The 23,591-nt window shown below is 40.9% G+C and overlaps 1 protein-coding gene across 1 annotated transcript; it reads left to right on the forward strand.

Annotated features, from left to right (window-relative positions):
- Positions 1-511: 511 nt before the first annotated feature.
- Positions 512-23,119, forward strand: LOC115470178 (cytochrome c oxidase subunit 5B, mitochondrial-like). The gene is made up of 4 exons (XM_030203131.1): positions 512-695; positions 8,158-8,228; positions 12,932-13,031; positions 22,933-23,119. The coding sequence occupies exons 1-4, from the start codon at positions 590-592 to the stop codon at positions 23,043-23,045; spliced, it is 390 nt and encodes a 129-aa protein (XP_030058991.1). The 5' UTR covers positions 512-589; the 3' UTR covers positions 23,046-23,119.
- The last annotated feature ends 472 nt before the right edge of the window (positions 23,120-23,591 follow it).

The following is a 23,591-nucleotide window of genomic DNA, read 5'->3' on the forward strand; positions in this document are numbered from 1 at the left end:
CATCAGATATCTGAGACAGAACTTCACCAACACAAAAAAAAAACAAAAACCCTCTTGCTATCTCCAACAACCAAAAAGGAAGCAAGATCCTCCATTCGGAAGAAGCCCACCACTCGATAAATGCATTTCTCCTACTCCTTCTGCACAGGTATCTAGCTGGATTATCATACCTTTTTTCTATAAACAACTGCTGGATGGTGACCCCTTGTTTAATACAACTTCTGCAGAAGTTTGTGCAAGAAGTGTCTACTTTGCTTCAGCTATCAGTCTCTCATAATGCCCCTGGCATGAAGTTTCTGCAATGCTAGTGCTTTCAATGGAAGTAAAATCCGGACTGGTATTTGCTTGACTCCCTTTTTCGACTGCCCTGTTTATCTAATTACCATTATGTCATTCACTCCACCAAAATAAGGGTAAAAACATCCAGGTAGCAAAACGGTCACTTGACGTCACGCAAGTCTCGGGCGGGAGCGTAACGTGCGCAGGTTGGTTTGGCGCATGGGGGCGGAGTAAAAGTGAGCGCGCGGGCTGGTGGGAACTGGGAAGTTCGTACCCCCTGGCGTTAAGGGAAGGAGTCCGGACGAAGAGAATGGCGTTTGTGAGTTTGTTCCGGGTTTTGAACCGGCCTGTGCTGCGCACAGTCGTGGCGGTCAGATCAGCGGGCAGGAGCTCGAACAGAGCCATGAGCGCTGGGGGTGAGCGAAACCTTTCTTGGGAGTGGAGCGGCCAGGATCCGGGGAGAGCTTAGATCCTGGAGGGCGGCCAGAGGTCAGGGTACCGCCGCCCGTCACGAGCGTTTGCTGATCCCCTGGCTCATGTGCCACATCGGTTCGGTTTCCTGGTGTGAGTTGGAGGCGAGCCGGTCCCGGCCACCCCGGGGGGGGGCGGAAAGAGAGAGCATAGCCTTAAACTTTGTCTGAGAAAAACCAAGGAGGTTTAATAGGAGACGAAGTGAGCCTACCTAGTCCACTGTAAGAGCTGAAGCCGGCTTCAATTAAAAAACGATATTGAAAAAATAGCAAAAGATTATTAGAAATAAGGGACTGCCTCCGCGTGGTCCATCTGTAACGAGTCTAGCAATTTCAGTTGGACAGGCTGGCAGTGCCTTAAAAGGTGGAGGACAATTTTTTTTAACTTGTTGGACATCTTTTTAATTTATTTGAAAGCTTCTAATATCTAGATATAAATAGCATGAAATAATTGAATATCACTAAAACAGCTTTAAATATTGTAGCTGGTAGAGAAACAGCACTTAAACTGTATTTTATGCTAATTTTCTTACACTTCTATACAATACAGTGGCCAAATTTCAGTGAGGATATCCTGCTGCCTGATGTGTTCATCTTATCTGCTTTGGGAAGCCTGGTATTATAAAGATGATGGAATATATTGAAATTAAATGGAAGTAGAATTAAACTGTCTTTTTATTGGGGTACATGGAATCACATCTTCATCTGTTTTGTAGATGTTTACCTTTTAGATACACAGATTATTCTGTTTTGGAACATGTTTCAGGGGCAAGTGGTTTTATAAGTGAAAAATAAATATTTTGTTTAAAACTAAATGGGCTATAAGCCCCTAATGCAGTCCATTGGTTTTCTTATATTTTGTTGTTATGATGACATACTGTGCAAAAACTGGAAATACAGTGAGATAGAATAATAGCATTCCAAAACTTATTTTTAAACCCCTGGAATCCAGTTTTCCCCAAACTGAATCTAACATAGACTTGCCGTGTCTGGACTCCTTCAAAGATGTTATATATGACCATGCAGTGTATAAAATGGATTTACTGTTGGCTATATTTGCTGATTGCAGTGTAGTCTTGGAACCCTGACAGTTCATATTTTGAGATGTCAGCATATCAAAAAGGCAGTTAAACATATGAATAAACTTAAGTCTCTTCATAACCAACAAAATCCAATAGTTTCTCTTTATTGCAAAACTGAAGAGAAGATGAGAAGTTGTGCTGCTAATCTGACATTCATTTTATTTTTTGACCACAACACATGCTGAACTCCCAATTTATTACCAAATGTAACCCCTCATGTTCTTGCAGTTTGTGAAGCTTTTTCAATGTATTCCCACAATACTAATCCCCCCCTCTCCATCAACCAATGACTTCTCTCCTAGTGCATTCCTAGCAAGCTTGAGCATATATGACAGGCATCCAAAAATATAAAAACATTCTTATGTGTTACAAGGTGCTTAAAATATGGCTTATAATCAGGACTTTGGATTATTGAACAGACCTGTGTCAGAAGTGGCAGGTTCAGGAAGTGGCAAGTGTATTTCATTATCAGGATGTGGTTTGGATGGTGTATTAGATGATCGTAACTTTGGAGGTTTTCGGGTTTTTGAACTGTTTGAAGATAAAATGGAAAAGCATCAACTATACTCGGCACAGCACCTTCATGAAAACAAACTAAAAAGCTGCTTCTGTCAAAGTCTTCTTCCCTGAAGTGCTTCGAGAACAAAACTGCAGTACGTGAAGGGACAAAATCTCTACGTCAAACAGGAGAAATCCAACGCTGACAAAGAAAGGGCTGTAAAGGAAACCTAAGCAAACAGTTACAAAATTCTGGATGGTGGCTACTCTTGTATGAATGTGTTAGCCCAGTGGTTCCCAAACCTGCTCTTGGAGGTACCCCAGGCAGTCAGGTGTTCAGGATATCCACAATGAATATCCATGAGAGATGTGCATGCACTGCCTCCACTGTATGCAAATCTCTCTCATGAATATTCATTGTCAATATCTTGACAAACCTGACTGCCTTGGGTAACTCCAGGACCAGGTTTGGGAATCACTGGGTTATCCTAACTACCATCAGAGGCAGACATGGTTGTATTATTAACATAATTTTGTTTGTATTTGGGTAATAACTAAGAAAATGCTATTAAAAATTATAAAAGTGGAGTCCAAGATGGCCGCCGAATAAGACGGACGCGTTTTTAGAGTCTCTCTCTTTCCTGAACAATATCGTAAATATGCCGAAGAGGAGAGGAAGGGCTGCGGCGACTGCCTCCCAGCAGCCGAGGAATCCACCTTCTCTAGGCTCGATTGAGCCCTTTTTGCAGAGAGCCGCAGGCATGGTTTCGCCGTCAATGGGCGGCCCGTTTGCTCACCCACTAGCTGGAGAAAGTGGAGTGAACGTTGGGCTGGAAGTTTCGCTGAGCCCGGACGGCAGAGACCTGCCTCCTCAGCCAATTGGAAGCAGTTCTCCGATGAAGGCGTTCTCGACCGCGAAGACCGGAGAGTCAGGTAGCGGAGGGGAACAGGAGGCAATTTTATCCTCGTCGGAAGGTTTGGGATGTTTGTTAACCCCCACCTTGACTGCTCCCATAGAAAGAAGATCAGCTGAGGAGACGTTAGGAACAATTGGGAATGTGAGTCTGATGCACACTGAGGTAGAAGAGATTTTTCCTTTTAAAAAACCTACCGAAGTAACTTTAGACAATCTCTGGCATCTAATTGTGGAACTTGGCAAGGCTTTATGCCCTCAGACGAAAAAGATGTCTGAAGAAATTTCCTTATTGGATGGGAAACTGAAGGAAGTAGAAACTAAACTTAATTCTGTGGCTTCACAAACTGAAAATCTTGAAAAAGAAATACAACAGATACAAACTGTGCAAACAACAACTGTTAAAGACTTGGTAAACCTAAGGAGAAAATCGGAGTTTCTTGAAAACAGTTTAAAAAATAATAACTTGCGTTTTATAAACTTTCCCTTGCAACCTCTGGTTTCTCCGAGGGAAATGCTAAGAAATTACTTCAAAGAAGTTCTTGAAATTGGTGAAGATCAGTTTCCCCCTATCTCCCAGGTTTTTTATATCCCGGGTAAAAAAGAAGAACATTTAAATAATCAGGCAATAGATGTCTCTGCATTGATAGAAAGTTTAGATAGTGAACAATTTACTGCCTCAACTTTACTTGCCACGGTTGCGTTGACCTCAGACAAGTCATGGATATTAAAGAAATTTTTCCAAAAGAAAGAGAAAACCTTTAGAGAATTACAAACTCGGATATTTCCTGACTTGTCGAGGGACACGCAGAAGCGTAGGCAAAAGTTCTTGCAGTTGAAACAGGAGACGCTCCAATTAGGAGCAACGTTTTATTTAAAATATCCATGTAAATGTTTGGTTAATTATCAGAATGTCAAATATGTGTATTTTGACCCTTCCCAACTATGCTCCTTCTTAACATCAAAGAGAGCTCTATAAGTGAATATATACCAAGCCTGTAATGCTGAAATCTTGTTTTTGGTTATAGTATATTTGAAATGTTTAATTTCTTTTCCTTATATCTCCAGTTATTGATAACTTGGACTCACCATTGTGGACTTTAAAGCATCTAAAAAGGAGATGTTTTTCTTTATTTTTATTTTTGAGGAAATTTTGGGTAAATCAGTATTCTTTAGTTGCTTTTTTCCTGTCAAGTAAATTTACTTGTGATTTTGATTGAAATAATAATAAATAAATTTAAAAAAAAAAAATTATAAAAGCGTGAAGTTGACTTGGTTAACTTCTGTTATATATCAATCAGTAGTAATTATAGTAATAAGCAATATTAAGTGCATTTTTATAATATACCACTGCATTCCACAAAGTAAAAGGAGCAAGTTCCCACAAACCATCATTCGCTTTTGATGTAGGCACAGGAAAAAAAAATATTTTAAATGCTTCCAAGTTTCAACATAATTAAATGTCATAAATAAATAGAAACTCTGAATGTGGAGCACCTGATTCTCATAACATGTCTGTTTTAGTGGCCCTTTACCAGGCGAAAAAAAAATATCTTCACGAATACAAAGTGTCCCTTTAACCAGGCCCTCCAAATGACACACTGATTACTATTTATAACAAATTATTACTCTACCTATGAAATGTTATTCCATTATTATACTTCCTCTTTGTATATCTGTCTGCTGCATAAGCCGGCATGTATGAAGTGAGGTTAAATAAAAATGCTACCACCAGTGGCCTAGTGGTTAGGGTGGTGGACTTTGGTCCTGAGGAACTGAGTTCGATTCCCACTTCAGGCACAGGCAGCTCCTTGTGACTCTGGGCAAGTCACTTAACCCCTCCATTGCCCCATGTAAGCTGCATTGAGCCTGCCATGAGTGGGAAAGTGCGGGGTACAAATGTAACAACCAATAATAAATGACACCATGGATGCAGCAGCGCACAGGTTTGCTTTGTTTTGAGTGTACTGGATGACGGTTGCGCAGGGGATTGGAAACAGAGATTAACCTAATTGGTTTTAACATGTTGACGTCACTTGGTCTCCTGTCTATTAAATCTCCTTGGAAAGATCTGTATAGATCAGGGAGTTAGAATTTCAATCTCTTAGGCTCCTGTGTATTAACCTTTCATTTCCCGTACATACAGAATGGAGAAATAAGTCAAATTATTCCTTTCCTGTGATCAATTTAAAATCGAGTAGTATAGCAAGGTGTTTCTAGTTTAGTCCTTTTTAAAGCCCTTTTTAAGGTTGTTCAGAATTAGAGTAAAAAAAATTGAGACAATTTGTAATCTTTTTAAAGAATAAAAATCATAAAGCTAGATTAGAAGTTTTCATTCATTTTTAAGCTTGGGGCACTTTGGGTTCTAATGAGCTGAAGGAGAGCCATCCAATGCTGACCAATGTGTGTCAATGACACCCATCGCCACCAGTCTCCCTTCAAACTTCATATGGGGGAGTTGGTGTATCCTTAAGATTGTGAGCCTTTCCAAATGCATTCTGTTTTGGCTGTAGAGAAATGCTTTGTCTTTCAAGCATGTGGCTCTTCTCTTCCACTTTCTGTCCTGAGCCTGGGTAGAAAGAGTAGCAGAACCCCCTCCTCCCAAAAAAAGATAATATGGGCTGCCACTGGGCCTCCAGACTTGCATTGAAGAACAAAGATCTTCTATATATATAAAAGGCAACCCCAACGTTCTGAAGCCTCCACGGAAGTTGAGGCGCCCGAGATATCCGGTGTGCCCTGGAGTGTCTGCACCGCCCTCGCGTCAAAACGTCATGACGTCGAGGGCGGAGCTATTGACACTTGAGGGCCGAAACGGCCCACAGCGAACAAGGCAAGTAGCTTCGAGGGACGGAGGGAGGGGGCCCCTTGCTAGCGCCCGTTTCATTCCGCTCAGAAACGGGCATTTTTTCCTAGTTATAGATAGTACATTGAAGTCATTACACCCAGCTTTCTGCATATGGCAACACTTTAAGTAAACATATGGGGGCAATTATATAACGGGGACTTAATTTAGGCATTCCAGTGAGGGGTGCTTCGGTTCTATAATGTATGTCTGTGCCCTAGTCATTATAGAATATTAATGCAAACCTGCAGCTGCACACCAAAAGTAAAGGGCATGACCTTTTACACCAAAATGGCCATGGTTAGAGAATGACTTGGGGACCGGCGCAGAGCCTACGGGGATGGGGATAGAGCCCATGGATATGGGGACAAACTTTGTCCCTGTGTCATTTTCTATTTTGAAACCTGTTAATGTATATACAATATTTGAGTGATGCAATGATATTTTGAATTTTTGGGGGAAAAACAAGCAAACATGCTAGCCACAACTAGCAAAATTTGCAAGGGGGATCCTGTACATCCAGCTACCATCACATCTTCTAAGAAGACATCTTCTATTGCAGGAAGAACTGTGGAAGACAAGAGAGCTAGACTGAATCCTGAGATTGTTGATGACTTCTTATTCATATACAGATTAAAAAAATCAACATTGCTTCATAGGGCATATTTCTCCCCTCTAGGGTATACAGAATGGGTTGTATTTTGTACCCCTGGACATTTTAACAGGGTGGATTTGGATTCCTTGGGATAGTAGAAATCAGCTATTGTTGGGGTTAGAAGGGTAGAGGGTGGTGGTGAGGAGGGTTATTATAGCTGCTTACTGTTACTATTATTCTCTATTGGTAATTTATACACCATCGTTGCACAGCATATTGTTCCTTCTTATGCTTTACTAAAAAGATTTAAATATAAAATCATAATTAAGACTTCTGCAGATGAGGACAGCCCATGGGGATGGGGTAGGGATGGAGACAGAACCTGTGTCATTCTCTAGTCATGGCTAAGTGCGCCAGCTAATACATAGCTGATAGTATTCTCTAAGTTAGTTACTTGGCACCATACCCATGCTTCTCCCACATTTACACCCATATTGAAGTTAAACACTATAGTTATGTGCTTTTTATAGAATAGCGCTTAGTGGACTTATGCACAAAACGGCTAATCATATGCTGCCCATAAGTGGTGTGTAGCTCCAGGTGTAAGCTTATACAATTGCCCCAATAACCTCATTTACTAATCTAAACACAACAAATGCTTAGTAAATAGGCTTAATTGACAAGAATGAAGTTTGCATTAAATAATATATATTAAGAGAATAGTGCATGATTTTAGCCCCTTCAGCATAGTAAACAGCAAAGCCATGCGTTATTTGACTGTGACATACATTAATGTAAATCACCCTGAGCTGAATAATGAGATACAAATAGATGCAAAGCACTTATTATTAGGCAAATCAAGTAACACAGCTTGCATTGAACTCTTTATGTTGTGCTACTCAAGGAAATATAATGCCAGTTCAAAGCCGCCAATATTGTTTCTGCCTGGAAGCATCAGTGTGTTAAGAAGTGCCCTGATGAACCTGGGTGCCATCCTAGAGAGTGGAGCTTTTCCAAATTAAGTGTTTCCCTAATTACCTTTCTCTATAGGCCCTGCTATGTCTATCTCTGTCAATCCCTGGTGGTCTAGAGAGGCAGATCAGGAGCAATCCCCTGTAGCCCTTACTCTTGCTGCTGCCAGGTTCAAAATAGCACCAGCAACCCCTAGCATAGTCTCACAGCCATATACAGGTGTTAACAGCCCCATATCCGTGCAAGTTTTGCATTTAACATGGGAGTCTTTAACCTGCAGTATTGAGTTACCCATTAGTCAGTGACTCGCATGGTAAACTAAACTGGGTAAAATACCATATTTTACTGCATCTTAGTAAGTTCCTCGTAAATCACATTAACACATTTTAGTAAATCTAGCTCATAGTTTACTATTGTTAGAAAAAGTTTATGAATTTTGAATTATTGGATATGGATTCAGCTTGCTTTACTGTTATATATATATATTTTTTTTTATTGTTTAGGTATTCCAACAGATGAAGAACAGGCAACTGGACTGGAGCGAAAAACTTTACAGGCATTAAAGAAAGGACTTGTATGTGTTAAGAAAAAACATATTCACATATTGATAATTATGAAAACTCTGGTTTATTACACACATAAATTTGGACATATTTAGTTATGTGAGTAAAACTATAAGGATAGAGCTGCTACTATCTTACCACATGATTTCATTTTGTATGATCAAGGGGTGAGTATGAATTTGTGCATACTGAAAGTGAGGAAAAGTGGGTTCTGTTCTGTTAGGGCAGTGTTAAGAAACACTAGTTTTCACAGTCAAACTACGTAGATTTGATAGATGAACCTAATTAATCTTTCAGAGAAGTCTGGCACACTTAAGGACTATTATATCTGCAAAACATTCATAGGCTTTCAACAAAGCAAACTACTGAGTCCAAATGTGACTAGATCAATTTTATTTTTCAAGGTAAATACCTGAAAAACCGATGAATGTGACATATTTTGATATGCTAGAAATAATATGAACATCTGAGGATATCTAGCACAGTGATTCCCCAAAGTTTCTCCTTTGTGAACCCATTTTAGCAGCTGAAAAGTCACATGACCCAAAAATGGTAACCAATTCAAATTATTAATAAAACAATGAACTTTAAGAACACAATGTATGCTGTTTAACTAATGTGTGCTTTTTAAAATAATTATCTCAAATGTACTCACCATGCCTGATACCTACATCGTATTTTGCAATACTGCTTCTCAGACTCCTACCTTAGCACATGTACTGAGCGAGTGGGTCAGTCTGCCTGTCTTAAATGGGAAGAGGGAGCTGGGGGAGGTGTCTACAAGTGTATAGTTGGGGACTGTATGCAAGTGACAGGATTTGGCTGAGGGTAGTTTGTTGGAAAGGATGGGGGAATGACTCTTAAGTGTGTAGTTGGGGTCTCTCTAAATTTATGGAAATGATTGGGGGTGAATGACCAGGTGTGGTTGAGTAGGTACATTGTATACACCCTCCTTCCTTCTCTCTCTTCTCAATCTCTTGGCTTATTTTCACCATCCCTCAAGCTCACCCCGATCTTTCCTTATTCTCCTACTACATGCTCATGCTTTGCCCTCATACTCAACTAGTCCCTCCCCCCATGTGATCATCAGATTCACTTTACCAACCTCTTCTCATTCTTAAGTCTCATCATGTTTCATCTCTCCTCTTGCAGGCTCATTTCATCTCCTTCCTTCCCACCCCCAACTCATTCCTTCCTTGTGAATCTTGTTTCTTTAACAAGTGAGATGCGAACATGAATGAGAATAATAGAGGGGGGCAAGAGTAGATTTGAAGTGGTTCAGGGTAAGAATGAAGAGATGTCAGGGGAGAGTGAAGGGATCAGAAGAGGTGCAGTAGGGTGGACTGTGGAGTGTGAGTGAGTTTTCCCTCCCTTTTCTGATTTAGGATCCCCCCCCCTAATTCCCTGTCTATGTCCTTCCTAATTCCTCCAGTTCTCCCTGCCTGTAGCCTGAGATCTTCTTTGTCTTTCCCTCCTCATTTTCTAGCAGTGCTCACATAGATCCTTCTCCCCCAAAAGGACCAAATAAACTGGCACATGAAATGTCAGAAAAAGACTATGTAAGCGAGTAACTTTATAAAACTTAGTATGCAGATAACCCAGGATGACCTGCTTAAAGTAGCTTTTTTTTTCCTGATAGGACATGACATTGAAATGAGTGGCACCCCAACACTATTTTATTTATTTATTGGACTAACAATACATTTTTTGATTAGCTTTCAAAGGTATCCCTTCTTCTTCAGATCAGAAATAAACAAATGTTGATAAATAACAGTATATATAAGTGAAACATCAAATATTTCAGTGACAGTTTCACAGGAAGAGGGTGGGGTGGATAATGTGAGAAACAGGTGGAGCTGGGTGGGTGAGAGACAGGGAGAGATCATGGTAGATAAGAGGCTGACAAAGCAGTAGAGTTTATGTTTATAATGGGCTAGAAAACCCAGATCTTTAAGTCCTGTCTGCTGGGTGTCAAAATATTTAATCATTTTGACTTCAAAGGTCTTACGTTCCTGGACTGTCTTAGTTTCCTGTTGGTATTCTCACCATAAATCTTTGATACAGTGTTCTGCTTTTGTAAAGTGCTGTTCCACAGAGGTGACATCCAGGTTGGCATTTTTCATTTGATGACTGTGTAGATTAAATCTTGTCTTTAGTATCTGGCTTGTTTCTCCAATATAGCACCCTTCTTCACACTTTTTATATTGAATGATATATACCACATTTGAAGATGAGCATGTGAAGGATTCCTTTATGTTGAATATTTTTCCTTTCTGAATGACTGTGGGATCCTGTCAAATGAAACCTCAAAATCCTGACTGAATCCTGGAAACAAAAAGGCTACAACCTCAAAATAATATCCAAGAATATTGCCTGCTCTATTAAAATACGCAGGGAAATCCTATTGCAGTACAAAGAAAAGAAAGAACAGAGAGAATCCCCCTTGTAGTGACATACAATCCAGAGCTAGAAAAATTGAGAAGAATTATAAGAGATCTACAGCCATTACTCCAGGAGGAAGAACTGCTGAAAGAGATATTCCCATCCCCACCAGTGCTGGCCTTCTGGCTGCCATCCAACTTAAAACACAAACTAGTGAAAAGCAAGCTCCTGATACGAACTCAAAAAGAAGAGAATGGCACACATCCTTGCAATATATCTAGCTGCAAATTGTGCCAACTGATTTCACAGGATCCCACAGTCATTCAGAAAGGAAAAATATTCAACATAAAGGAATCCTTCACATGCTCATCTTCAAATGTGTTATATATCATTCAATTTAAAAAGTGTGAAGAAGGGCGCTGTATTGGAGAAACAAGCCAGATGCTAAAGATGAGATTTAATTTACATACAATATATCATATGAAAAATGCCAGTGCCAACCAGGATGTCACCTCTGTGGGACAGCACTTTATAGAAGCAGAACACTGTATCAATAATTTTATGGTGAGAATACTAAAAGGAAACTTTATAACAGTCCAGGAACGTAAGACCTTTGAAGTCAAAATGATTAAATATTTTTATACCCACCAGATAGGACTTAACAAAGATCTGGGTTTTCTAACTCATTATAAACCATAAAATTCTACTGCTTTGTCACTCTCTTATCTACCATGATCTCCCCCCCCCCCCCCCCCCCCCCATCTCTCATCCACCCAGCTCCCTGTGTTTTTCAACTTACCCACCCCCACCCTCTTCCATTGAAACTCTCATTGGAATGCTTCGATGTTTCACTTATATATACTATTATTTATCAACATTTGCTTATTTCTGATGTGAAGAAAAAGGGTTATCTTCGAAAGGTAATCAAAAAATGTATGATCTTATTTTCTTTTCTGTGTTTTGTTTTATCTCTATTTATTACCTTTAAAAGTGGACTAACACGGCTATCACGTCACTCTATTTATTTATTTATTGCAAAGACCAGAACCTGATTGGAATACAATAAAGAGATATATTTATAATGAATCTTAAGACCTTTTAGTATTATTCACTGGATTAGTTATTTAATTGTTGCATATACCCAGGTACCAACTTTTGAGGTCACTTAAAGGGCTTGCACAGCATTTGTACCATCTAAATACCCTAGATGTTTATATAGTACTTTTTAGAACGCTGCTATTTACATGTTTATATCATGTAGCTAGGTTATTGTTTCCAAGGTGCATAACTTTGCACTTGTCCACATTAAATTTCATTTGCCATTTTGGTGCACAATATTCCAGCCTCCCAATGTTATCTTACAATTTCATGCAGTCCTCCTGCAATTTAACACCTTTGTATAGTTTTGTTCCATCTGCAGATTTGATCAGCTCACTCGTTCCCATTTCTAGATCATTTGTAAATATGTTAAATAGCACCAGTCCCAGTATGGATCTTTGCAGAACTCCACTGTTCACCTTTTCCATTGAGAAAATTAGCCATTAATCCTATTCTGTTTTCTATCTTTTAACCAGTTCCCAATACATATAACATTGTCGTCTATCCAATGGCTTTTTAATTTTTTTCAGGAGTCTGTCCTGAGGGCTTTGTCAAAAGCTTTCTGAAAAATCTAGATAAATTACATAGTAGCTCACCTCTATCCACATGTTTATTCACAACTTCAAAAAAACTGTAGCAAATTGGTGAGGCAAGAATTTGAACAATTTGGCTATGTTTGACAGAAGCTGGCTAGCATTTAAGGCTCAGTATGTATCTGACCACCTTGTCTAAATGGAACCTAAGTTTCTCTCAATTATCTAGCCTGGTAATTCTCCCCTCCCCAAATATAAGACTTGAATGTACTTCTCATAGCATTTAGCTATATAGGACCCCCTTACGCAGGAATTCTTGCTGGCCTTGCTTCCTACTAATGTCAGCATTCTCCACTGTAAGCCTAGCATAAAAACATGACTTTTTGACAAAGCTTTTAGTCCTACTCCAATTCTACTATAAGAACAGGAATCAGTGTGCCAGGTGAGCTCTTAGATCTAGCCCTCTTAGTGATCCTTTCTTGACACACTGGAAGAAAGTTCTCTAAATTCTTTTTACAGCATTTTTCCTTCTCACCATGTGTCCCCCACGCCCCCGTTTATTTTTCTGATATAAACTGTTTTGTTGATTGTGCAAAAGCATTAAAGCAAATGAATAAAATTTAAACTTTGATCATGTACCATCGTAATGGGACCATTTGTTTTCTATGAACTAATTTCACCTTATGTTTTCCTTACTTAAGGATCCATACAGTATGCTCAAACCAAAGGAATATGCAGGCACCAAGGAAGATCCTCACATTGTTCCATCAATCCAAAACCAACGGCTGGTGGGCTGTATCTGTATGTACCAGAGTGACTTAATGGTGACATATTTTGCTATGCCTGTGATTCATCAATTTGATTCATTGTAGGGAGTGGGATGAAAATATTTGCTTGCATTAGCAAATCTATTAGGACAGGGTTCAGTAAATCTCAGATGCCAGATTCCCATGGTACCTGGGATTTGCATACCTTGAATGATGATCTTTTGCTGCTGCAAAACAGCATTTTTATTTCAGGCCTGCGTCCATGTGGCTCTCATTTGAGGTAGAGTCATGTGATGCCTGGTCTCGCAAGACTTGAGACTGTAAGAACAGGACAGGAGTTCATTCACTACATGGTGAAGGACTGAGAAGAGGAGGAATTAGATCTTACCTACTAATTTTGTTTTCCTGGGTCTCTTCAGACCAGTCCAGGTGTGTGGGTTTATCCTCTCCTACCAGAAGATGGAGACTGAGAACTACCGGTTTCATGATGTCACCCTATATAGGGTTCAGTCCACAGCCAACCAGTATTTCTTTAACAAAATAGTAAAAACATTTAATTGCCTTCCCAAAAACAAGAGGACAAAGAATTACTGTATTTTTTAGAGCTAGATTCTATATATGGCGCCTTAAAAATAGTCACTGAAAAAAATACACCTAGGCATATTCTAAAAACTACGCCTAAAGTTAGGTGCAATTTATAGAATACGCCTAGGGCCTGTCCGCGCAACTAAATATAGCTGTGAGACTTTTCGTCAAGTAAAACTTGGTGTAAATGCCAGCGACTAAGGCGCAGAGTGGGTGTGTTATATAACAGCGTACATAATTTATAGAAGCGCCCATGATACGCCCATTCCAACCTCCCTTTTCAGCAACACGCATTAGAAGTTGCACGCATCATTTTATAGTATATGCTTGCCAAGTTGTGTGTATAAATGCTTTTGTTTTGTAAATTTGTTTATTCACAAGCAGCAAGCCAGCAAACATAAAGAAGAGACATCATCACAAAAACAAAGGCACCAGCATCCATGCTGTGTAACAGAATAATACATCGAATGTCACATATCAAACTCTGTGGTCAATTCTTGTAAATCTGCTTGTCATTTTCTATTTATGAAGCAAAACCAATCGAAATTCCCAACTTCCCATCTTCCCACCCCCTACACTACCCAAGGAACTGTCGCCCCCCCCCCCCCCCCCCCCTTCCTCCCCATCCTGTGTCTGGGTAGCATATAACTTGAAATTAGTGAGCTATTGCAGATTTGGAGTCAGTATCTCTAGGCATCGCCTCTGGCACCCTCATAAGCTTTTCCAGAGATGTTCATACTTCTGAGGAGGCCTCTGCGGCTGAGCAGAAAGTCGTTTATTTTCCCACTCAGCCATTTGCTTCATACTACCATGCCACTGTTCCACATGTGGGGCCAACTGGGTAGCCCAGTGCAGGAGAATTGCCTTCTTGGCCAAGATCAAACTCAACAAAACAAACCTGCATTGGCAGTCACTGAGACCCTGTTGCAGTAAGTCTGCATCTGAGCCCATAAGCAATACCCCATAGGTCCACTCAGGGGTAGTACCTAAAACATTTTCCAGCAGCTATAGAACCCCAAGCCAGAACCTCTGGAGCAATTTACATTCCAGAAAGCTGTGTATTAGGGAACCCATACTCTGCCCACACTTAACACACTGATCCGAGTCCCAGAGACACATGGTTTTGCCCTTGCTTCTGGTGATGTATGCATTGTGTAAGATCCTATACTGAATTTCATGCAACCCTACGTTAAGGGTCACCCATACAGCCAAATTGAAACACCTGGATAACTCGCGTTGCGAAACCTTTTTCCCCAAACGTGTACTCCATTCTGTCGCCGGCAATACAAAAAAAAGGGGAAGGTCTATATTCTTTGCCCAGCATGTACCATAAAGAAAGCTTGTTTTGTGTGGCGGGAACCTGTATAAAGGCCTTGTCCAAGGCAGTGAAACTAATGTTTGAATCAGAAGCTTTCTTCAAGGAGGCTGTATAATGCCGAAGTTGTAAAAATGAGTAAAAATACTTCTGCGGGATATGCCATGCTGCTTGACACTGTGCAAAAGAAGGACAACGTCCCTGTCCCAAGGCAGTAATCTGGCCTACGTATCTGCAGCCCTCTGTTCTCCAAGTGTCAAATAGAGATTTTTTTCTGCCCAGGTGTAAAATCAGGGTTATGCAGCAATTCCAAGAAGAGACTTAATTCCACTTCTCCTAATTGCACTAGCCACAGATCTAAAGCAATCTGTGTTGTCTGCTATGCTGCCTCAAAAGCTTGTTAAAAAGCATGTTGCTCTTTTTCCCCCACTCAAGGTCATATTTTTTCCTGATTATCCGGTGCTAGAATTTTACTTGAGTGAGGTATACACTGCTTGCAAAAACTAAGTAATCCAATTGTACCTCCTCCTTATTACAAAGAGGAACAAATTCCAATGCCTACAAGTTTCACTCTCTGGGACGGTTTTGTATCTTATTAAAATTTATCTCCCATCCTTTGTCCTTTAAAAGTGCAATTAATGACTAAATGAGTCTAAACATCCTCCTATGTATCCCCTTAAATCATTATAATCAACCATGAAAAACTCATCTAAATGATCTGCCACCGTCCAGTTACAGATGGTGGGATTATTAATCCAACCCTGCTTTACTAATGCATAAATATATATTTTTAAAATGTGGAGGAGTGGCCTAGTGGTTAGGGTGGTGGACTTTGGTCCTGGGGAACTGAGTTTGATTCCCACTTCAGGCATAGGCAGCTCCTTGTGACTCTGGGCAAGTCACTTAACCCTCCATTGCCCCAGGTACAAATAAGTACCTGTATACAATATGTAAGCCGCATTGAGCCAGCCATGAGTGGGAAAGCGCGGGGTACAAGTGTAATAAAAATAAATAAATAAAGGGGAAGCCCCCCTTGCCCCGCCTATTCTGGACCTCCACCAGTTCCATGCTAACTTCAGAGGGCGAAGTAGTGGAGGCAAGCATACCCTCCTGATCCCACTCTGTATTGTGTTAAGTATAGACACTGAGGCATTAGCGTCTTCCCATACCTTCTTAGGGGCATACAAACTGGCCTGTGTGAAGCTCATGCACCCAGCGCAGGGCTGCGGCGACATTATATAGGCGCAGATCTGGCAGATTAGTCCCCCCCTTGTCACGGTCTCGAATGAGCTGCTTGTATCCTATTCTAGCTTTTTTGGCTCCCCACATGAATGTGGAGATTATCCCACGATACAGCGCTTCATTTTTATGCAACACCCAGATTGGCATCATTTGTAGGGGATAAAGAATCTTGGGGAGGCGCACCATCTTGACCAGCGCAATTCTTCCCAGGAAGGAGATGGGGAGTTCCCGCCAACGTTGACACACTATCCGGATCGCCTCAATTTTGTCCTTCACATTTTTCCTATACATGACCTTGGTATCTAAGTGAAGATACACCCCAAGGTATTTTAGCGGCCCTGTAGACCAGGTTAGGGGGAAATTGGGCATCTGTCTGCAGCTACAATTAGCTGAGAGTGCCATGGCCTCTGATTTTCGAAATTTATCTTAAGCCCCGAGAAAGTGCTGAATTGTTGAATGAGGTCTATCAGAATTGGGATCCTCTGGGAGGCCTGCTCCAAGAACACCAGCATATCATCTGCGAAAAGATTAATTTTTATACTCATCTGGTCCAATATGCACTCCCTGCAATTCCCGCATCTGACATATTTTGCTAGCAAGGGACTCCAATGCAAGGACAAACAGCATGGGAGATAGAGAGCATCCCTGGCGGGTTCCTCTTTTCAGCTGAAATGTAGTGGACAGATCCCCATTTATTAGAATCTGCGCTGAAGGACTTTTATACAAGGCCCGCCAGGAACGTGCCCAGTATGCCAAATTGTGGCAGTACCCAGAATAGGTAATCTCATAAGATCTTATCAAAAGCTTTTTCCGCATCGAGGCTCATAATAATGGCATCCCCAGGGATTCCCCTCTTCACATGTATAGCCCACAAAGCCCGCAAGATGTTAGTGGATGCGTTTCTACCAGGGACAAAACCCGTCTGATCTGTGCAGACCAGGGCTGGTAGTACCCTCCCAAGCCTAGAGGCCATAATGCTAGCAAAAAGCTTGATGTCTTGATTCAATAGAGAAATAGGCTGGTAAGAGCCCAATTGTTCTACATCCCATCCAGGCTTGGGAAGTACCACATAGTGGTGTGTATTAAAGACCCCATTTGCTGAGTTGGGTTGCATAAATCTTGACAATTGGGACCCCAAAATCTTATAGTATTCAGGGCCCAGGCCATCCGGGCCCAGTGCTTTTTGCTAGCTTCAACCTTTTGACCGCTTGCTGTATTTCCGTACCTCGGAGGGGGGCATTAAGAGTTGCCAACTGATCTGTTCTGAGGGTTGGCATATTCAAGTCTTTAAAAAAAGCTTCCCTCATCTGTCCTTACAGGGCCCTGCTTCATATAAAGACATAGAATTCCACAAATGCTTCTTGTATGTGTCCCTGTGCTTTTAACAGGCTACCTGTCTTAGCTTTTATGCATGTAATAGATTTTTTTTGCTGCGTGAGTCCGGACTAAAGTGGCTAGGAGCTTCCCCGCTTTATTTCCCCACCTATGTAAATTATAATTGTAGAGCTGGATGTCCCGCTGAGCCCTTTGATTAAGCACGTCATTAACTCGCCGCTTTATCTTCCAATACTTATGCCTGGGTCCCAATATGGTGCCATGCAGAAACTCTGCTCTGGCCGTTTGCAACTGTTGAAGTAACTGCACCAATTCCCCATCCTGCTCCCTACGCTGCCGACTGGAAAATCTATTATTCTTCCCCTCATAACTGCCTTGCCTGCCTCCCAGTACATTATGGGGTTTACGTCCTGAGGATTGTTTTCCTGTAAAAATTGGTTCCATGCCTCTCCCAGGAACTGGTGGAAATCAGTGTCTTGGTATAGTGTGGGGTTCATCCACCAGCCTGCACGTCGTAAATCCTGCCCCAGGGCCAAATCTACCCATACCATATTATGATCTGAAACTGCTCCCTGATCTATTCCGGAGGCTAGTGCCATTGATAGTGAGGAGGAAAGCAATATATAATCCAGCCTGGCATGGACTTTGTGCACATGGGAGTAATATGTATAGTCATGGTCATCTGAGTTCAATGTCCACCAGATATCCAGCAGAGCCGGTTCCTTCATAAGAAAATTAACTCCCTTCTCATCCCATCCCTTCATCCTAGCCTTGGGGAGCTTGCAGTCAATCAGTGGATCAGCCGTAATGTTATAGTCACTCCCTAACACAAGCTTGTATTCATTTAATGCGACCAAGGAGGCTAGCACTGCAGAAAAAAACTTGTGGGAGTACATGTTTGGGGCATAGATCAATTACAACGCTATTTTAACCCCTTGGATGGTTCCCAACCATATTACATAACGACCTTCCGGGAACTGTATGACCTTATGTTTAACATTCTCCAAAGACTTATGAATTAGAATAGCCACTCCCCGCTGTCTGTTATTATAGGAGGCAAAGACCAGGTCTCCTACCCATCCTCTCTTCAATTTAGCATGTTCAGATACCGAGAGGTGGGTCTCTTGGAGCAGTAGGACATCTACGTTTAGACGTCTACTATATTGGAGAATCTTTGTGCGCTTTACAGGCACATTAAGGGTGGCTATTCTAAGACTGCTCATCCCACACCCAGTTTGCCATAGGCCTGTAGCCACTATTTCTGAGATGAAACTGAGGGGCAGCGTCCCAGCCTAACCGCCCTCCAGAGCGCGATAACCACATCTGCAACTCATGAATACAAAAGGATACTCTCCCTCAGACACAGGAATCTACGGATCCCCCCCCCCCCCAGCCCTCCCCCTGATCCCCTGACATCCATCGCACATCATCTTCATCCCACGCATTCAACCCTCTCAAATCCAGCCCCCTTCCCCTCCCCTCATACACACTCCATCCATCCCCCTCCGCCCCCCCAAACCTCCCCCCTGAGCACATAGCGCTATGCCTATCCTGTTATCCTTGACTGCACCCCCATCCCCCACTTCCCTCCCTATTACCTCCCTTCACTTAAACGATGCAGGCACACCATTTCAGAAGAAAATCAAAAGTCTTGAATATGTGAGTCCACAATTCCGGGCAGGTCAGCGAGCAAACTCCCTCTTCATTGCCCCACTATCATCCACTTCAGTGGTCGCAAAAGAGGAGACCCACGGCTTATGCACCGCCAGCAGCCGGCCTCACTCCAAACACAAGTTCAGACAGTCAGTATAAGTCACAAACACACCAAGGACCTTGGCTTCAAGCAGTCCCTCAAGAACAAGTCTCAGAAAAATAAGACAAATCCAGATATGCTATAGTTCACCCCATAAGTGGCACATCTCTTAGCTCAAGATGTATGAAAGCATTAGGCGCAATCTTTATATTCCAAGAGAGAGAAACCAAATAGAGTATAAGCTAAGTCCTGATATTTCTCTCAGGATAGCCTTTCCAAAAATATTTTTAGCTCCTCCGCGGTTTCCATAAACACCGTGTTGTTATGTACTATGTGCACCTTAGCTGGATACTGAAGAGAGAACTTGATCCATTTGTTGAACAGTTGAGAGCAATATGGCGACATATGCAGATCTGATATTCTTGATGGAAAAATCCTGGAAGAGCATTAGCTTGGATCCATGATAAATCACTTCCAAATTCTATAAATGGTGCTTAAAATTGTGCGTGCAAATTTAGGCACATGTGCAATTTGATTAATGAGCCAGTTAGCACCAATAATTGGGTGCTAATAATTTATTATTTATTTATTGCATTTGTATCCCACATTTTCCTACCGTCTGGCAGGTTCAATGTGGCTTACATATTTCTAAAAAGGCGGTTACAACATTTAGATTTGTATTTAAGTTATTGTCTTGTTTTAAAAGCTTGAAAGAATGGCACCTTCTTATTTGACTTGTATCCCATTGAGGATACGGTGTGCTTGGACTCACACGTTACATTTTCACCACAGATTTCCGGTTGATGTAAAACTAGCTTCCTTGTCCCTTAGCAACTGGACTCTGTTTTAAGATTTATTTATTTATGACATTTACATCCTGCATTAGCCCAGTACAACTCAAGTTCAATGTGGCTTACATAACAATTAAAAAAGCATGAACATGTTCAAAATATTTTAACAGAAAGTAAAATACATCATATAATGTTAGACCAGTAAAACTTGAGTTAGAAACAGATGTAATTAAATGGTGATTTAAGCTAAATTGAAATATGGAGGAAAAAGGTAAAGGGCTAGGATTAACTGGGATAGACAGGAGTAGTAGGAGGTGGAATGAGGTAAAAATTAATGCCATGAGTTTATTTGAGAAGAGAGCTTATTTCCTTAAAGGCTAGGATGAAGAAATAGGTTTTCACTAGACTTTGGAATAACAAATAATCACCAGTGCATTCGATGGTTTTAGGTAAGGAGTTCCAAATTTTAGTGCCTTGATATGAAAAGTTAGCAGTATGGTTTGTTTTGTAGGTTACTTTCTTACAATTCGGGAAATGTAGGATAAGATAATCTAGATGATTTAGAGGCATTACGTGAGGGTAATTCAATGAGGTTGTTCATGTATATTGGGGGCCAAACCATACAAAATTTTGTGAATGATGATACATAGCTTGAATGATATTCTATCTTTTATTGGCAGCCAATGCAAATCGTACAGAAGGGGGATTGCTTTGGTGAAGCGTGGTAGTCCGAATATGAGATGTGCGACAGTGTTTTGAGCGGTTTGTAGTTTTTTTTAAGGCGATCCCTTTTAAGATACTTTGATCAGCCAACTTTTCACTCCATGGTTCTCTCGCTACTAATAAGAAGACTGGATTATTGTAATATAGTATACTTAGGTTGTCCATGGTCACTTCTGAAAACCTTTAAACAGTACAGAACACTGCCATTAATCTTATTTGTCATGCATATAAATTCAATCACATCTCTGCTCTGTTGCAAAAATTACATTGGCTCCTCATTGAACAACGTTTCATATTTAAGCGTCTCACTCTTGCATTCAAGACCCACAGAATTGGACTTCTTGACTATCTCGCCACATTGACTATTCCCTACTCCCCTCCTTTGCTCTATTAACGACCACCACCTAGTTCTCCCTAACCCCAAAGCTGCCCAGCTCGAATTTACCCTCCATCATGCTTTCTTTTTCGCAGCCCCTTCCTCTTTCTACACAGTCCTAACTGACTTAAAAAATTTTTAAAGTAGCATTGAAAACTTGGCTGCTTAAACAAGCTTTTTCTCTGGATACCTGAGAGGTGGAAGGCTGCATCGATTTTTCACCATCCCTCTCTCCCTCCCCCCGTTCCTATATTTGTCTCTGCTTGCTTTGTTGGAAATGTTCCTTTCTAACCTATTTTTATGCTGTTTTTAGTTTGTAAACCTCCTAGTCAGCTTGGGCGGTATACCAGGTTTTAATAAACTACAGCGGAATCCTCAGTTGCCACTGTAGTCTGTGTTTAAGGTGGAAGGTTCTCGGCAGTTGGCATTCTATATAGATCTGAGAATGTGGAACAGTGTTCCCTTAGACATTTTTGCTCATCTTGACTATTGAAAAAAGGAGAAAACCTGGCTCTTCATTCAACCAAGCTCATCTATGTTGTATTTATTCTGTTTTATACATTTTAATGTGCAAGTTCAAATTGTTTATTTCTGATCAGAATGTATTGCTTAGTTTGTCAATCGTAGGTAAAACATCAAATATAAAAAAGTGTGTGTTGATGTGTACACAGTTCTTTGTGATTAAATTCTTTGTCCACAGGGTGGCCTTAATAGCACAGAAAATTGTACACAGAACCCAACCTAAGTGATGCATTAAGGAGCAGGAGGCTTAGTGGGGATGGGGGAGGTTGAGAGCGTTTTTAGAACTGGCTGTTAAATTTTAAGGTTCCTGCTTACCCCCCCCCCCCCCCCCCCCAAAAAAAAAAAAAAATCCTGTAATAGGATAAGGCAAACACAGTTTAAATTGTAAAAACCAATTTAATTGTGTAAATGTCACACAGCGGAGGTAATTCAAAACACCTCTGCTCACAAACAGCTCCTGCACCCTTCTCCACCCCACCTTAGCTTTGAAGGGAGTGGCAAGGAGCAGAGGGCACCTACAAAAGTTTGCTTCATTTTAAAAGTGGGGTAGGCCTCCTGTTGGAGAAATGGGGGATTTCCTATTACATTCCACCAGTGGTTGGTTTGTAACTGAGATATCACATATGCTACTTGTCTTTGAAATATAGAGTATCGAGCTTTACAGTCTTCTAAATAACTTTCAGATAAAGTCATGCTGAAACCTTTACTTTGCTCATCTAATTTCATTTCCTCCTCTGACTAGCCCAGCAGGCTATATTGACTGTGGCAAACTTAGCTAACATCTGTACAGGGACACGAGAGGATTTTCTCAGGCTTCTGTAGCAAATGGACTTTTCTTCATTTGAACTTGCTTATCCAAAATGTGGTCTTACACAAACACATGAGTAGTGACAGGGGGATATATTTTTTTTTTTAAGAACAAGTTGCAGTATAGTACCAGAGAACTAACTTGTTTGCAGAGTAAGCCAGTGCCGGAAGGTGGTACTGAGCAGCTGGACCACAATTTAATTCATGAAATAGTGACAGAGCCTCTGGTGGTTAATAGCCGTAGGTGTAATGCTTGAACTAGCTGACAGTGAGAAGTTATGGCGGTGGGGGGAATCTCTCATTACTTCTGGCCTGTTTTACCTTTCAAATGCTGGTTGGTGCTTTGATATAGAAGTCTTAGTTACCACACACAGCTAGTTACTTCTACTAGCTTTTCTTTAAGGTTACATGCAAAGCTATCATATTTCATTTATAAAGAGTAACGGTTTGCATTTTCATATTAAACATTCTTTATCCTCTTTATAGGTGAGGAAGATAACTCTGCTATTGTGTGGTTCTGGGTTCATGCAGGAGAGGCTCAGCGGTGTCCATCATGCGGCGCTCATTATAAGCTGGTCCATCATGATGTTCCACATTAGAAAACTGCTTAATACAGCTAAAAGAAAGATGATTTTACATTTGTTTGAATAAAGCATCTAATTGCTTGCCAATATTTTGTTTGTTTCCTTGATTTTCTTTTTCTGTAGCACTTTTACAACTTCATACAGTGTTTCACTCATAGGGCACAGTAGTGCCAATTGGGGGAGGGGGAACCCATGGTTATATTTCCTGAAATCCTGGTGTCAGCTTTGTTAATGGCCATTCATGGCAGCAGGAGTCACTGAGCAGATGCTATTCAACTTATGCTATATGAAAAAGTTGCATAATATTTATTATCAATTTTGACATTATGCCTTGCTCAGTTTCAGGTAAATCAAGTCCCTGAAGAAATTGTCAACAATGCTATAGTGATCTTTAACCTAGCTACCTAAACTATTCATTCTATGTTTCTTAGAGTCCCGAGTGTCACAGCCCAGTCAGGTTGTCAAGATTTCCACAATGAATATGCATGAGATCTAATTGCATACAATGGAAGCAGTACATGTAAATCAATCTCATGTATTGTAGAAATCTTGAAAACCCAA

Source organism: Microcaecilia unicolor, chromosome 5 (genome assembly GCF_901765095.1).
Source record: "Microcaecilia unicolor chromosome 5, aMicUni1.1, whole genome shotgun sequence".
Taxonomy (NCBI): domain Eukaryota; kingdom Metazoa; phylum Chordata; class Amphibia; order Gymnophiona; family Siphonopidae; genus Microcaecilia; species Microcaecilia unicolor.

Coding starts and splice junctions, on each gene's coding strand:
- LOC115470178 (XM_030203131.1), top strand. CDS start 590: ATGGCGTTTGTGAGTTTGTTCCGGGTTTTGAACCGGCCTGTGCTGCGC. Junction 696..8,157: donor CAGAGCCATGAGCGCTGGGG/GTGAGCGAAACC, acceptor TTTATTGTTTAG/GTATTCCAACAGATGAAGAA. Junction 8,229..12,931: donor AGGCATTAAAGAAAGGACTT/GTATGTGTTAAG, acceptor TCCTTACTTAAG/GATCCATACAGTATGCTCAA.